A 15,751-nucleotide genomic window follows, 5' to 3' on the forward strand; every position below is an offset into this window, starting at 1 on the left:
TGTCACTTTCTAGATGCGTGTCATTGGCCGAGTCTTAAGGTCATGACAGTTCCAAGGTTGAGTTCAAGTTATATTTCAAGGTTGTTCTCATATTTATTTTACATATATATATCGGTATTATACGATAGCTAAACATTGAAGAAGTATGTAATCTCAAAACATGGAAGATAGGCTATGGTGGTACTTGGATGTTCAAGTATATATTTTCGATCCATTGTTGCGCAAAGAAGCCGACTCAAATAATTATTCGAACAATCTCCAATTAAATCTATCCATTGTGAATATGCTATTCCATAAGCTCAGGAAGATAGGCAAGGACTGGATAATTTGACTAGATACATGAGTGGTGGCTCTTGCCAGGTGAGCTTAGACCTCGGCTGAGAACAATAATTGAGGTTACTATATATTTGCCAACATCTTAATCTAAGATCTTTATAGCTTTCAATTATATAGGTCCACGGATATACTGCTACTTTTAGCTAAACAGGGAACTTCACAAGAGATGAAACAAGGTTTATATTGATCTATATAATTTTATTCTACGGATAGTTATACCGTATACATCATACACTGCAGGGGTTGCCAGCAGCTGGTGTAAACGACCTTTATATCCCCGCCAAAGCTACTCCCAATGGCATTCAGTTGTACCAATAATAGGAAATGACTAGATTTCCAATGCAACGCTTCGGGTACGGATCTAGTTAAGGCGGAGACTGGAATCCACCTAACGCATTAGCCATCCGAGGGCAAAAGGTAGTCAAAGATATGTACGAAGTACTCCGTAAATACAACATAGTAGGTGAGGATAAGGCCTCGGCAACTTCGTACATAACTTCCAAGGGTATTTCTTTGTAATGTATAAGGCACTATTGGAATTTGATTACTCCGTAGACTAGCATGTGATAGTCTCACACTAAGGACAACGTATTCAACAACACAATGCAGTGTGCACTACATATCTTGTAATCTAGAGTTTTTATTAAGAATGATAATAAGATCTAATTATATGAATCTGATAACTGTTTCACATGTTCGGACAATATACTCCTGTCGATGCGATCGGAACCTGATCTCTGATCTTCCCCTTTTTTTTTAATGACACGCTAAACCCTTTTGGGTCCTCAACGGACGCGCCGGACGCAAAAAGTAATTGCTCTCTTATTTCTCCAGCTTTTCCCTCTCTTCTCTTCCTCCCCCTTTCTCACTTTCATTTCTTTGGCTTTATTTCCATTCATTCTTTTCCTTTTCTTGCCTTTCTTGTTTTGGCGGTTCATTGCAGTCCCATTACTGCCCCGTCAAGAAAAGAACAGGTTGCCTTTCAGGGCTATCTCTATCTTCAATACCACATCCATTTGGTTTGAGAGAACAACCCAATCCTGTCACAATGGCGTCCGAAATCCTCAAATATGTCTCGGCCCCGACTATCGATCGTCCCTTCGGTGTGCACTTGTGGCCCCTCTTCGACCAGGCCTACGAGAAGGTCATGGGATATCCCGCCAGCGAGTTCAACTTCACCGAAGGTGTGACCCCTCTGTCCACCTTGAAGGAGACTTCATTGATGCTTATCACCTACTACTTTCTCATCTTCGGTGGCCGTGAGGTTATGAAGAAGTTGCCTGCATTCAAGCTTAACACCTTGTTCATGATTCACAACCTCCTTTTGACCACCGTCAGCGGTATCCTGCTGGTCTTGTTCATTGAGCAGCTGCTCCCCACTCTCTGGAGACACGGAGTCTTCTACACTATCTGTGATCAGGAGGGTGGTTGGACTCGCCCTCTCATCATTCTGTACTACGTAAGTTGCGAAGCGCTTGAGCCATTGGAAGGAGAGAAACTTACACAAACTTGATTAGCTCAACTACATCAACAAATACGTCGAGTTCATTGATACCATCTTCCTGGTCCTTAAGAAGAAGCCATTGACCTTCCTTCACACCTACCACCACGGTGCTACCGCCCTGCTCTGCTACACTCAACTTATCGGTGTGACTGCCGTGCAGTGGGTGCCCATCACCATCAACCTGCTGGTCCACGTCGTGATGTACTGGTACTACTTCCAGAGCGCCCGTGGCGTTCGCATTTGGTGGAAGAAGTACATCACCATGCTGCAGATCCTCCAGTTCGTCATTGACGTCGGTAAGTCGTTTCAGGGCCCGGAAACCTGCAAAGAATGGGAATACTGACAGTTTTAAGGCTTCATCTACTTCGCCTCGTACACCTACTTCACCTCCGCCTACTTCCCGTGGCTCCCCAACATGGGCAAGTGTGCCGGTGAGGAATTCGCTGCCATGGCTGGTATCGGCATCATCAGCTCCTACTTGGTTCTGTTCATCTCCTTCTACATTGCCACCTACAACAAGGCCGCCAAGACCGGACGTCCCCGCCGCAACACTGGCCAAAAATCGTTGATCGACATGAAGAACTTCGAGATTCCTTCCCCGGCCGGTACCGGCAGCGCCAAGTCCACTGGCCGCTCCAACGGCCCCGTGACTCGCTCTCGCAAGGCCTAGATAATCATCTAAAGCACAATCGCGTCTGAGTGTTTTCAGCGTGTGATTTGGAAGAATTATATTGCCCCACAAGTTTGGTTGTGGAATCATCCTAGGATGAGCCATTGATTCATCCAATGCTTGTGGCCAAACAAAGCAGAAGGGCAGAGTGGCTGCTCTTGGGTGATGCGTCCCTATATTTGTTTAATGAATGACCACCTCATGATGCCAGGTCCATTACCCGGGCATGGTGTATGTGCCTCGGAGTTGTCGGAATACATGCGCCGAAACTTTTGTCGGAAAATCCACCGGGGAATGAATGCTGTTGGATTACCCCGGCGGTCTCGTCAGGGTTGTATTTTATAATGTTTTCTTCTTCTGTTCATGTTTGTCGTTATCACCCGTTTGGTGGCAGGCCATTGGATTGTACCATTAGCCCTTATTATTATTAAAGTGTTCATTGATAGACGTCAGCTCATTATGTCAAGATAAATGTAATCATGTCCGTTCCTGAAGCGTTTAGTCGGTAAATTGGGAAAGAGACTGCATACCATATGGCTGGTTCGCGTCTGGTCAGCCAAAACATGTTTGCTTTCCCAAGGTTGATTGCCCATGTTGTCAGCACCTTCCGCATCGCTGGGATTCAAGATGCACCCATGCAGACACAGCCCGTATCCCAAGAGACATTTCAGCCAGGCTGTCTGTCTCTCGAGGCTATCATCAAGCCCCTCCATTTCGCCCAAACCATTGAAAGCTAAACAAATAGCCAGTCTGTTGATATGGCAACATAAAGCTTATGTGTACTGACCTCTGGTAGCACAATGTGCAGCATCACACTGGAAACTGCACAGAAGAAACAGAAACGCAGGAACAGACACCGCCAGGTGGAGCTTCGATGCATCATGGCCAGTGCGATGAGGGACTCAACGCCACGAAAGTGATGTATCTCATTTGCCCCGGACATTGACCCCGTGAGCAAGGCGATCATTGTCAAAGTGTCGAGCGCCAAAACGGTCAGCCTCAGCCTCCAGAGAGGGAAATCCCCCCAAAAAAGAGAGGCTTGAATTCGAAAGGCGAGGAGCAAGGCAGGTTATATCCAGCCTCCCAGGTTGAAAGAGCGGTGGTAGCCATCACATCTCCCAACATAAAGCCCAGCCATTGATGTAATGGGGCTGGATACAATTCAATAGACCCGGGCAAAAAGAAAAGTCAAAGGCAGGAAAATATGGTTTATTCGCTCAAAAAAGTTACAAGCGCCTTGCTTGGATGTCATGCGCGTGGTTTATTCGGAGACTGGAAGGATATGCAGGTCCGGGCTTTGCTGTCGGAGCATAGACGTCAATTCAAAAAAAGAACAGGAAAAAAGAAGAGAAAAAAAGAAAGGGGATTCGCAAGCAGTAGTGGCCGTCTTGACGTTTATAGTGAAGATCAGCACATCAACTTACGATGGCCCTGGTCGGATTTGAAACGCTTTGGATATGTCAACGGAGCTATGGTGCCGAATTCTTCTAGCGTTGAGACCCACTGGGTACGGAGTATATTGGTTGGTCAATGCAGGCCGGTTGAAGCAAATGTCAAGAGTTTGACGTGCAGAAAGTGTATGCTGTATGCATAAATGAGTTGGAAATATTGAGTCCTTGCCGGTGGTAATAGTATAGATGTTGTAGTACTCTGTATTATGACTAATGATGATAGATGATATCCATTGATGACAAGTGAGATAGATTGGAAAATCGCCGAGATATGGATGTTAGATGTAAGGAGAATACGGAGTAAGAGAGTTTTTTTCATCAGTCTATCGAGCATCTTGGCTGATGTTCATCGTCATGATCATTCCGAGTCCTTCAGGAGTGTTCATAGGTATAACCCCTGAGTTCTCTCCCTGAAGAGTGTAATATACCTCCAACCTCCAACCCCCTCCAGGTTAGCATCTCCGGACCCCTGGCATCTTTTGCAAGGAGAGTTTTTCCCTCCGAAGTAAACCGAGTGCACCGTTTGAAACTAAAGAGAGAGGTTCGTAAGTGCGTTTGAGTTATATACGGCCCCACTGATCTCGGACTTGGCAACTTGTTAAACGCCCGGAGCGACGTGATTCGATTACTTTTTTAGTGACTTGCTGTTCCACCCTATTCCCACTGCGGGCGCGTTCATTCCAATCTAAACTGTTCATGTTGAGGAGTTAGTCCATATGTGGACCACATATGGAATGCTTCCAGGGACAGATGTCTCATCGATATCCCGCTCTTTTTACTCCTGATCTTACGGACTAGAGATACTTTTCCTTCCCTAGATACTTTCCTAGATACTTTCCTAGATACAAAAGACTTTTCCTGGTTTGGCCCTTGGTGCATACATTTTCAGGCCTTGATATGCATGAATGTCCAATCATTGACGTAGAACAAATCGCGGAGTATTAGCCTTGACCAATAGCTCATGATGATCTATCAGATTAGGCCCGAATACATAAGGATATACGGAGTAACATTATAATATTATAATATTCTTCTTCTTAATCTATTTATTCTTTTCTCTTTTAGTCTAGTCTTCCCGCCACGATATCCAGTGCGCGTTTTCTCCCCCTGCTGAAACTGGTGCCAACCCGCCCTATTTTTCTCCATGCAAGGGTGAGACACCAATCACGACCCTCGTCAAACCCTCAAGGTTCATTACGCGCTGGCTACAAATTTAGTACAACTAGTAAAACTAGTAAATTCAGGATTTATTGACCTACACGTGTACTCCGTGCAGGGTATGGAAAATGTCCCTGGATGCCTCTTTTCTTCCTTCTCCTCCGTCCGCCTATATACTCCGTATGTCCCCTGCCCATAGCTCCTTGGTCCCACCTCGGTCCACTTCCTTAAAGAGCCCTTTTGTCACCCTGGTGGATTGTCGGATCTCCTTTGCAGCTTTGCACCCGGATATTTGACACTTACATCTCCCTGGGGGTTTCCTTTTTACCCTATTCTTAGTCGGTCTTTTGGTTTTGGTTTTGCAGTTCCCTTTGGATTCGGAACTACCTATACTTTGGAACAGTCACTATTTCTTCTGTTCTATCTTCGATCCCCGATTACAACCATATCACTGTCGGGAACATGTTCGAACCTACTCCCTCACTGAGCCTACACCGCTTGAGTAGGCATAGCCTTCAAGATCGATACGAGTCGGACGAGGAGGCTGTATCTGAATCTGATACAGGCGCCCAAGATCTACTTTCCTCGCCCGTAGGCTCACGAGCCGGCATCTTTGACTCAGATCTCAGTGCCGACGAGAATTCACAATATTCTGATCGGGAAGAACAGATTCTGGCTCCGCCAACAGCCAAACGGGCCCGTCCTGTCTCTTCGGCTACAATCAAGAGAAACAGCGATGCCACTTTTGACGAAGATACATATGTCTTTGATCCGGAAGAGCAGCTGATCCTTGAACTGCCACCGTCAGATTCTCCACCACTGGAATCCAGCACCTTCTTACAGCCATCCGTATACGTCTGGCCTAAACCACAGCCGGCCAACTCAAGATCTCGCTCTGCTTCACCCTCATCGGTCTTTTCCGTAGAGGAGGCAGATATCCAGGTTGCCAAGGAGGTGACAATCATGGAGCCTGGAACTCGTCCTACAGTGGTCTTGATCAACGCTCTGGGGTCACGGTCAATGCCCTCAAAACCCCGTCCCAGCCATAACCGCGGCCGGGAAAGCAGCCGCACCCGCTCTATGCTTGTCAGGGCTGACAGTCGCCGACTTACAATGCAACGCTTGTCCGACCCAGCGAACAAGTCACCACGAGTATCTGAGAAAAGAAACACCATGAAGCAGGCGCCCAAGCCAGCCCCAATGCCAGCCCCAACCCCAGCCCTAGAAGAAGATACACAATTCGCACTTAGTGCAACCATCAACCGAGTCTCCGAAATCTCATATTTCCCAGCACCACCACGCACACTCCCAACCCAAGAGTACCGACCCCGACCCCGAACCTCAGGCCTGGAAAAGACAATGCCCCCACCACTAAGCCTGCGCACTCGTCGACCTCCCTCAATGCGCAGCATAAGCAGCATCAGCATCCCAACCTACAACTCTCGCCCATCAACGCCCTTCTCACCCGAGGACGGCAAGCCAAATAATTACACCGACGTACCATCCCCACTCACCAGAACCTGCAGCCCAACCTCAATCTCACCCGCCTCACCACAACCATACATCTCCTCGAAGCGCGTCCCTTCAACCTACAGCGTATCGAATATTCTCACAAGTCGCTCGCCACTTATGATGCGTCGCATGACAAGGAAACACTCTGCCTCTAGCGTGCATTCGCTGAGTAGTCTGCGCTCAGAGGTCGACGTTAATGGTCCTTCTTCATCGCAGATCTCTGTCGCGACCCAGCCTGCCCCGCATCCCAGTGCTGACTGCCATGTCGTGCGAAAGTCTAGTCAGCGTCGCCATACTCGACATGCTAGCGTTTTGCCCAGTGGGAGGGGGTTTATGGGATTGAAGCTGGGGAAGAAATCGCATGCTAAGGCATAGAGATGGGGTTCTTGGCTCTTGATTTTTTTTTCTTTTGTTTTCTGATACTTAACATATATCGACCTAGTAATGTTTTTATGGGGGGTTTTCTTTTGTATGGCTTGGGGTTTTGGGGTTTTATTCTGGTGTCTTTTGGCTTTTGCTGGTTTCTTTTCTTTCATCTCTTCTCCTCGTCACCTCTGTTTCTGATCAGCTAATGTATGACGGGCCTTGTCTTGGACAAGGGCAGAATCAAGTCGCATTCTGGAATGCTAATGTCTACTTCAATATTTGGCGCATGATATTTGATTTTGGGAAATTATTGGGTGGTTTTTTTTTGGTTCTCATTATGGTTATTTTATTAGGTCTGAATTACACAGCTAAACAGCTATCGAGACATTTCTTCATACTCTTCCAAGGTTAGGATGTGGATGTAAATAGTAGATAAATATTAATCTCCCTGTAATCATACAAATGAAGACCCCATAGTCTCCCACCCCCACCATTGTGGCAAAACGTGAGGGATATTATGCGTTTCCTTGGGAAAGATTACGTGTCTTCCTAGCCTACAGGAAGCTTAGCAAGGGGTACTCGACGACTCCCTGGCAGCATAGACCGGGAGGACCTGCTGGAGTCGGGTTAACGCAAGTGAATTCCTCGCTACACAGCCCCAAGGTCGGATATTATCAACTTTATCTTGAGCTTAGGACGTGCTATACTCCGTACTCTGGGCAATATAGAAAGGATGCGAAAATTTCGTATTTGTTTGACCCACTGCCCCGGTCGATCCCAGACTGGAGGGCTCGGTGCCCACTACAGTCCGCTAGGGGGTCGGGGACTCCACTATGGAGATCTTCATTAAATGCCAAGTTGGGCATTTTCTGAATTAGGATTGCCTTTCGTCAAAAAGGATTGTATTGCAAATGCATTAAATGACTCGATCTACTGAATAGTAAACCGCTAACTAAATAACAGTTCATCCAGCGTGGGCTTGGAATAGAGCAATAAATCAGCCACTGGGGCACAAGATTTCACAGTGAACAAGGAGCAATGCAAACATATGATGCAGGTATAAAGGGACTAGGGGCTAGTCGAAGCCTACTTTCGCGCCTCCAGGGCAGATTTAATGGCTATTGGAAATCAATTAGCATCGTTTCATTTTGTAGATATTCATGCAAGTAACACTTACCATCGCAAGAGGTCTTGGCATCGCCGAATAGCATCTGAGTACCGGGCATAAAGAACATGGGGTTTGGAACATCCGCTGTGGAGAATGTTAGGTGGATTCATTTATTAGGAATGGCGGAGAAGAAATCATACCATATCCGCTGGACATCCCCCGCTTCATAACTATAACCTCCTTACTCTTCCATGCATGGAGGACAGGCATGCCGGAGATAGCGGAGTCTGGCTCCATGGCGATAGGGTTAACGGTATCATTGGCGCCAATGACGAGGGTGACATCGGTATCCGAGAAGTCCTCGTTGATCTCTTCCATTTCCAAGACAACTGCATTATCTGTTAGCGAATGGATTATCCGTCTAGGACTATTAATGACTCACTATCATATGGCACGGATGCCTCTGCAAGCAGCACATTGCATTGGCCGGGCATTCGACCAGCAACAGGGTGAATAGCAAAGCGAACATTGACACCACGCGCACGCAGCAAGCCAACAATCTCCGAGAGAGCATACTGGGCTTTAGCAACAGCCATACCGTAGCCAACAATAATGATGACACTCTCAGCGTTGGATAGGGCTTCCACAGTGTCATCAATGGTGGTTTGCTTGATCTCGCCCTCAATCTTCTTCTGCGTTTGCGTCGTCGGGGTCGAGATTCCACCGAATAGGACATTGGTCAGCGACCGGTTCATGTTGACGCACATAATGTACGAGAGAATGGAACCGCTGACACCGATTAGGGATCCGACACTGGTGAGAAGTGGATTGTCAAGCATCAGGCCTTCAGCCACGAGGGCGAATCCGGAATAAGCGTTCAACACCGTGATGACGACGGGCATGTCTGCACCACCGATGGCTGCTGTCGTGGTGTATCCCTTCAAGAAACTGAGGACGGTGCTTGTTCCTAGACAGATAGCTGCGATTGCAGGGCTTCCAGGCGCCAGTGTAATGAAAGCTCCCATGGTTGCCATATTACTACCCAATAGCGTCGAATTGATAATGTGTCGGCCGGGCAGAATCGTCGGCTTCGAAGACATGCGCCCTGCCAGCTTTAGGAAAGCGACAATCGAGCCAGTAAATGTAATACCACCAATAAGAACACCCAAGTACGCGGTAGTCAGGTGTAGCGTTGTGATGTCACCAATATCGGCCATTACACTTCCGGCACTAGTCAAAACCGCAGCCAATCCTACCACTGAGTGGAGAGCAGCAACAGTCTGCGGAAGACCTGTTGGTGTGATGCGGCGGCCGATCAATCCTCCGATCAAGGCACCCGTTCCAGCAACAGCCGTGAACTGCGTCAGCGTCTCAGGAGAGAAGCCTACAGCAGCCAGTGAGGCCAGAATACCGGAGACTACTCCTAGGATACCGAAGATGTTGCCGCGTCGGGCTGTTTGCTGCGATGCCAAACTAGAGATCGAGCCCATGCACAGCATTGTGCTAACAAGATATCCAGCTTGGACCAAACCGGACATACCGGTGCTGGCAGCCGCAATGAAGCCACCTCCAAACACCACAGCAGGGACAGCGTACAGCCATGGGTACTCGGGAGGGTCAGTTGGACGCTTGAACATATCTAGCATGCGCTTTGTGACTACAAAGCCACCGGAGATGTTCACAAAAGCCAAAAGTACGGAGGCAGCACCGAGGTATTCTGGGATAGTAGTCGGTACATAGCCTCCTCCCATAATGAACAGACCACCAATGCCGACCATTCCCGAAATGGCGTTAGTAACGCTCATGAGTGGCGAGTGAAGAGCAGGTGCTACACCCCAAACAGCACGATAGCCGACTAGACCAGCAAGTCCAAAGGTCATCATGTTGCCCATAAAGACTGGACCAGCTGCCTTTCCTAGGGCCAGGGTTGTGCCCATTGCACCTGTCACCGCTGTCACATCGCGTGTTGCCTTTTGCCATGGTGTCAATGCGACTTCCTCCTTTGCCGCGACAGATTGTGCCTCTGGCTTTGGGGTTGGGGGTGGAGCGGGCGGAGCAGCAGGGGGGATTATTTCGCCATTTAGAGTCACGATGGAACCGCGCACAACTTCATCTTTGAAGTCAATCCCAAACGACTTCTCCTGGGGCGCCATGGAGAGAAGGTACTTGGTGATATTGTTTGAGTACAGAGTTGAAGACTGGGTAGGGAGACGTGAAGGAAGATCCGTGTAGCCGATGATAGTAACATCCTTGTAGCTGGCCAATTCCCCGGGAACAGTAGCTTCGCAATTTCCACCTGCCTCAGCAGCAAGATCAACGATAACAGAGCCGGGTTTCATTGCAGCAACCATTTCCTTAGTGATAAGCTTCGGTGCAGGTCTGCCTGGGATCAGAGCTGTGGTGATGATGATATCAACCTCTGTAGCCTGCTCCATGAACAATTTCATTTCAGCTTCGATAAATTCCTTGGACATTTCTTTGGCGTAGCCGCCCTGACCAGAGCCATCCTCCTGGAAATCAACCTCGACGAACTCGGCGCCTAAAGACTGGACTTGCTCGCGGACAGCAGGACGGGTATCAAAGCCACGAACAATAGCACCCATGCGGCGGGCAGACGCGATTGCGCTCAACCCAGCTACGCCAGCACCAATAACAAGAACTTTACTCGGAGGAATCTTTCCAGCTGCAGTGACCTGACCAGTCAAGAAGCGACCGAAGTGGTTAGAAGCTTCCAGCACCGCCTTGTACCCTGCAATATTGGCCATGGAGCTAAGGGCATCGAATGTTTGTGCACGAGAGATTCGCGGAATGCGATCCATCGCAAATGAGGTCACACCACGAGCCGCGAGTGCCCCGACGAGAGGCTTGTTCTGAAGGGGATAGATGAAAGAGATAACGGTTGAGCCTTTGCGTAAAGCCTGTATTTCATTGAATGGTCCCTCCGATTGCGGGCTGCGAACCTTCAGCACAATGTCACTCTGAGACCAGACTGATTCCCGGTCGACCATTGTCGCGCCGGCCTTTTTGTAGACATGGTCCAGTAGCTGAGCGCGCTCGCCTGCACCGCGTTCTATGAGCACACGGGAAACCCCTTTTTTCAGAAGAAGGGTAACATTCTGCGGGGTGATTGCCACACGGCGTTCACCAGGGAAGATCTCCAGAGGTACTCCAACAGTCAAGGCTGAGTAGGGGGTGGTAGACACGGGCTCGGAGGGAGGTGACTCAAGGGAGGTTGTGGCGGTTCGTTTGGAAATAGAGGGCCATCGCGGCTGGCAAACGGATAGGCGTTTATTTTGCGACGCGAAAGATGTAGCTTGTCGAATTTGAGAGGCTGATTAGAGGAAAGTGGTCAGAAAACAGCTCATCTTGGGCTTCCGATACCGCAATTTGGAGAAGCTTACCCGACGTCACTGGAAGGAAAGATTTCCCCACGCGAGCAATTGACGCCCCAAAACACGGCCGTACGGCTGACCGCAGGAATGCTGGAGCACTCATTGTGAGTAGTCTTGCAAGCTGCACGTTGTATCGGGTCTTTTTGTCTCATCCAAATGCCTATTGGGCCCAGGAAGGGGGTGCAGAACCGGGGTACCGCATCCAGACCGGAGTAAAGGCAGATAGAAGCAACTTTAGAGAGCTTTAAGAACAAAAGCCTCAGCAAGCATCAAGAATCACAACAAAAAGACAGAAAGAAAGAAGAGAAAGGAGGGGAAATTGAAGTTAAGTCAAAGCACCGATCTCGGCACAACTTCCAAGCAAAGAGGGGAAGCGGCTATGTACGATTCCTACCTTGTGATGAAACCCCTCGGATATTTGTAATTTGTATAGACTGGTGGGTTTCTTATTATTATTATTACTCTTGTTACCTCTATAGCCTATATTCTATAACTTATAGCCTTTTTTCCCCGCACGAACATAAAACGCGGGGGAGGCGTCGGAGCAGATTGATAAGCCCTTGATTCTCCACATTTAGAACATTTCAGGAACCATGATAGTATGATAGTATAGCAATTTGAATTAGCTAGAACTAGCTAGAATGTTACGTGATCTAAGCCCGAAAGCCATCTATTGCAATCTCTAAAGCAATTTTATGCCCCAAAGTAGGAGCTGGTACCCAGTAAAAAATTCCACATTCCTTCACATCATCGATCAGTGCTCGATTCACCGTGGGAAGTGGAGCCAACTTCCTCCACGGTCTCAGTAGCGCCCTTACTATCAATGAAGTGAGTGATGCGGTCTGAGGGAAGCCAGGCACTCTCGGGCATCACGAAGTAGGAGATCAACGCCAAGATAGTGACTCCAGCCATGATAATGGGGGCATCTATCCAGGAAGTTAGCGAGATAAAAAAAACCTATAAGAGAGAGAACAACGTACAATTCAAGTTCTCGCCAGTAACTGGGAACTCGTAAGGCGAGAACAGGACAGCGACAACCCAGCCATTCCAGAAGACACCAATGAACTGGAACGGCTTACTCCAGCGGCCGAGACTCCACTGGGGCTTCGGGAACCGCGTGGGAGTGCACAAAAGCCGACCCAAACAGATCAGACCGTACGCAGCAGCGCTAGGGACACCGGCCGCCGAGACGAGGGAAGTGAAAGCCGTAGCAGATGGAAGAATGGTGCAAGTGACCAGTGCGGCGACACCCCAGACAACGATAACTGCGTTCCGTGGTTGACCGTTGTTTACACGAGAAACCCAACCCGAGAAGGGGAGTACACCATCACGGGCGACGGCGAAGACAAGGCGAGAGGCGGCGATGATAGCAATTGCGGTGTTCTGGAAAACAAAGTCAGTTATGAGAGATTCATGCACACAAACAAATGATAACTCACCAGCCATAAAGCGAAAATGCAAATGACGTTCATGAAAATATGGCCGCCCTTGCCCAGAACCACAGCGTAAAGAGGCACGAAGGGCTGGGGCCCGCCGAAGCCCAGAAGTGTGTCGGCGTTGGGCTAAAAACAAACTAAGTTAGAAATTTGAATCTGGGGATTCGCAGAGACAAAGGAGACGAACCGCGCAGAACAAAAAGAGAATAATCGTAGCCAAACCACCGAACCCACTAGCAACGGTACTCCAGAAGATACCACGAGCAGCAGTGATAGAGGCATTCTTGGTTTCTTCCGCAACGTGACCTGAGGCATCGAATCCAATCAGAATGCCAGCGGTAGCAAGATACGAAAGACACCAGTTCCAGCCATCGGGGGCTCCGGTACCGTTGTACGTGGTCATAAAGGCCTCGTGGGTGGTACGGAATCCCCAGGTTTGAGCCGTTCCAATGGGCAGCCAGATAACGTTCAGGACGAAGTCGAGCATCACAACTGCAGATGACCCCCAGAAGACATATCTGAAATATCGAGCTAAAATGTTGTTAGAAGTAGTGAATCAAAGTTCATACGTTTGTACGTACGAGGCAAAAAGTTCAACAGGGCGGCCATCGCAAGCAAGATCTCAGTGCAAATCCACTGGACTGCGCGGAATTTGACACTGCTTGCGTCTGATGGGAAATCGATGTTGAATACGGTTATTTCCTAAGAAAGATATATCAGTCCAAATCCCGAGGAAATCAACAAAAAGAGAACATACCGCAAGCATATAGTTCACTGCAGCTTGGGTGTTGCCTATAATAAAATAAAATTAGGATCCTGCAAAGCCTTGGCGGGGTAGATATGCGACATACTTGCACAGAAGGTGGTCCAAGCCGTAGTACTCCACCATGCGACGATAAAGCCGAGGAGTCGGCCAAATCGAGGCCCACCAGCTTCGGCGGCCCACAAGTAGATCGACCCGGCGGAGGGAGAAGCCGAACAAACCTCAGCGATGACAGCAGCGGTAATGAAAGTGAACACCATAGTTACTAGGTAACTAGTCCAATAGGCTAGGTTTCCACCGGCAGCAATACCAGTGCTAAACGTAACGCGAACACCGCCAACAAAGTAAAGAGCAGCTAGATAAAAGTTAGCATGAATGCGCCCCTAAAGCAGTCAACAGCGAAAACCTTACCAAATGTGGTTGAGAAATTCTCGAACAAAGTGTATGTCCGATGAAGAACCTGTTCAGCGACTCAGCGACTCAGTGATCACGGATCATATTGATGTTTACGAATTCCACCTACCGGCTTATAGCCCATGGTCCGCTAGAAGATTCTCATGTTAGTTGGTGAATTACAAAAAAAGTAACCGGATTGCACCACTTACCAGCAAGGCGGCATCATCCTGATTCTTGAGCTCAGCGCGATCAACTTCACCCTCGCCTTGTTGAGCGAGGAGGTCAGTGGAACCAGCTACAGGGTCGTGAGAAGCCATATCTGACAGATATACAGGGAAAAGAAAGAATTCAAGTGTGAGAAGTCAGAAATTTTGAGGATTGACTTTGTAAGGTTAGTTCCGCGGTCAAAACGTTCCCAAACGATCCACCGGCAATATTTGGCCCCACAGTAATGTGGTTTGATTTGATGACTACCATGTACGTTGTATGACTGTGCGTTATAATTTACATCATAGGATGTCTTCCGATATTGATATTCGGGATATTCGGGATATTTCAAGCTTATTAAATTGTCCCGGTTAGTATAACGGCGATGAAAATTTTTTCGATTGAGTTTCGGAAAGGGTCCAACACGAGCTCGGAGTTGTCTGATCCGTGAATTAAACTTGTTTATTGTATAAATTTGCATGAACATGTCCTCTAGGTCTTGAATATTCAGATACACACTTGACTGAAGATCAGAGTATATCTTATAATAATCTCCGTAGATTATTTGCTTCTGTTACACGGACTAGAAGCTCATGTCGCCGATTTTGGTATTTGTTGCCTGTTCCGATCCTGGCGAGCTAAGACTACTACTAAGTAACTACTTAGGAGTACTAGTGGTCTTAGCTTGCTGCAAGACGGCTATATATAATCTTGGCAATCATAGATCTACTTTCTCCGTCAATCCTTTAGTCATGTTCAAACAAATTCATTACCCTATGTGATACTTCCTCTTCAACCCAGGGATTCTAGTCATTAAACAAGGTATAAGTACAGGATAGCCTAATTAGCTGGGGTACGGAGTACTTATATTCGCTATGATAGATCTCCAATATTACTAAGGACTCAGCCACGGTGAGTCATTTCATACTAAAAGCCTAGGCGATGCACAATTTTGACTCACTCCGTGATAATTCGGTCACGTATGAACTGGTCTATTCGTATTTTTTTATGAGTAACTAGAAGTAGTCCAAAACATAAAATGTTATAAAATGGCCTCAAACAAGGTGCTATATCGAGGTATATCATCTATTTTCTTTCTGTCGACAGCCCAAGGCTCCGTCTCTCTGCCTATGTAGGCAGGATCTCGGGATAGCTTCTCTTTCTCTTCTTCTGCGCTTTGGTCAGAAACATACTTGTTTCTCCCTCCTTCTTCCTTCTTTTTTACTATCTTTTGCTCGGAACGTCTTCTAGCACGCTTATGGATATTGAAACCAAGTTGAAATATCTCCAATGGCAAGCCAGTTACACTCATACTAGACCATATCGAATCGCTCAATTCGGTCGCAAGAGAAAGAACAATGAGCAAAACAAGTCGCACAACCTAGTTTTTCAGGAAGGGGACGATGCTGAAATCATCAGAGACATCAGAGGAACAACAGAAGCAGAAGGAAA

General features: G+C 47.7%; 5 protein-coding genes across 5 annotated transcripts; 3 read left to right on the top strand and 2 right to left on the bottom strand.

The window, feature by feature from the left end:
- Positions 1 to 1,384: 1,384 nt before the first annotated feature.
- On the top strand, positions 1,385 to 2,510 carry PEX2_098250 (elongation of very long chain fatty acids protein; the record flags this gene model as incomplete). The annotated part of the gene is made up of 3 exons (XM_016747095.1): positions 1,385 to 1,795; positions 1,854 to 2,136; positions 2,194 to 2,510. 3 exons carry the CDS (start codon positions 1,385 to 1,387, stop codon positions 2,508 to 2,510), a joined length of 1,011 nt encoding a protein of 336 aa, XP_016598444.1.
- A 1,204-nt stretch (positions 2,511 to 3,714) lies between these two features.
- PEX2_098260 (uncharacterized protein) lies at positions 3,715 to 4,104 on the top strand (the record flags this gene model as incomplete). Its single annotated transcript, XM_016747096.1, has 1 exon — positions 3,715 to 4,104. The coding sequence occupies one exon, from the start codon at positions 3,715 to 3,717 to the stop codon at positions 4,102 to 4,104; it is 390 nt and encodes a 129-aa protein (XP_016598445.1).
- Positions 4,105 to 5,581: 1,477 nt separating this feature from the next.
- On the top strand, positions 5,582 to 7,006 carry PEX2_098270 (uncharacterized protein; the record flags this gene model as incomplete). Its single annotated transcript, XM_016747097.1, has 1 exon — positions 5,582 to 7,006. The coding sequence occupies one exon, from the start codon at positions 5,582 to 5,584 to the stop codon at positions 7,004 to 7,006; it is 1,425 nt and encodes a 474-aa protein (XP_016598446.1).
- Positions 7,007 to 8,083: 1,077 nt separating this feature from the next.
- On the bottom strand, positions 8,084 to 11,600 carry PEX2_098280 (putative nicotinamide nucleotide transhydrogenase; the record flags this gene model as incomplete). Its single annotated transcript, XM_016747098.1, has 5 exons — positions 8,084 to 8,115; positions 8,175 to 8,249; positions 8,306 to 8,494; positions 8,548 to 11,436; positions 11,507 to 11,600. 5 exons carry the CDS (start codon positions 11,598 to 11,600, stop codon positions 8,084 to 8,086), a joined length of 3,279 nt encoding a protein of 1,092 aa, XP_016598447.1.
- Positions 11,601 to 12,244: 644 nt separating this feature from the next.
- On the bottom strand, positions 12,245 to 14,409 carry PEX2_098290 (putative amino acid permease; the record flags this gene model as incomplete). Its single annotated transcript, XM_016747099.1, has 10 exons — positions 12,245 to 12,423; positions 12,478 to 12,880; positions 12,937 to 13,059; positions 13,121 to 13,464; positions 13,515 to 13,635; positions 13,691 to 13,725; positions 13,785 to 14,051; positions 14,108 to 14,156; positions 14,220 to 14,240; positions 14,302 to 14,409. 10 exons carry the CDS (start codon positions 14,407 to 14,409, stop codon positions 12,245 to 12,247), a joined length of 1,650 nt encoding a protein of 549 aa, XP_016598448.1.
- Between the last annotated feature and the right edge of the window lie 1,342 nt (positions 14,410 to 15,751).

Source organism: Penicillium expansum, assembly GCF_000769745.1.
Source record: "Penicillium expansum strain MD-8 chromosome Unknown contig349, whole genome shotgun sequence".
NCBI lineage: Eukaryota > Fungi > Ascomycota > Eurotiomycetes > Eurotiales > Aspergillaceae > Penicillium > Penicillium expansum.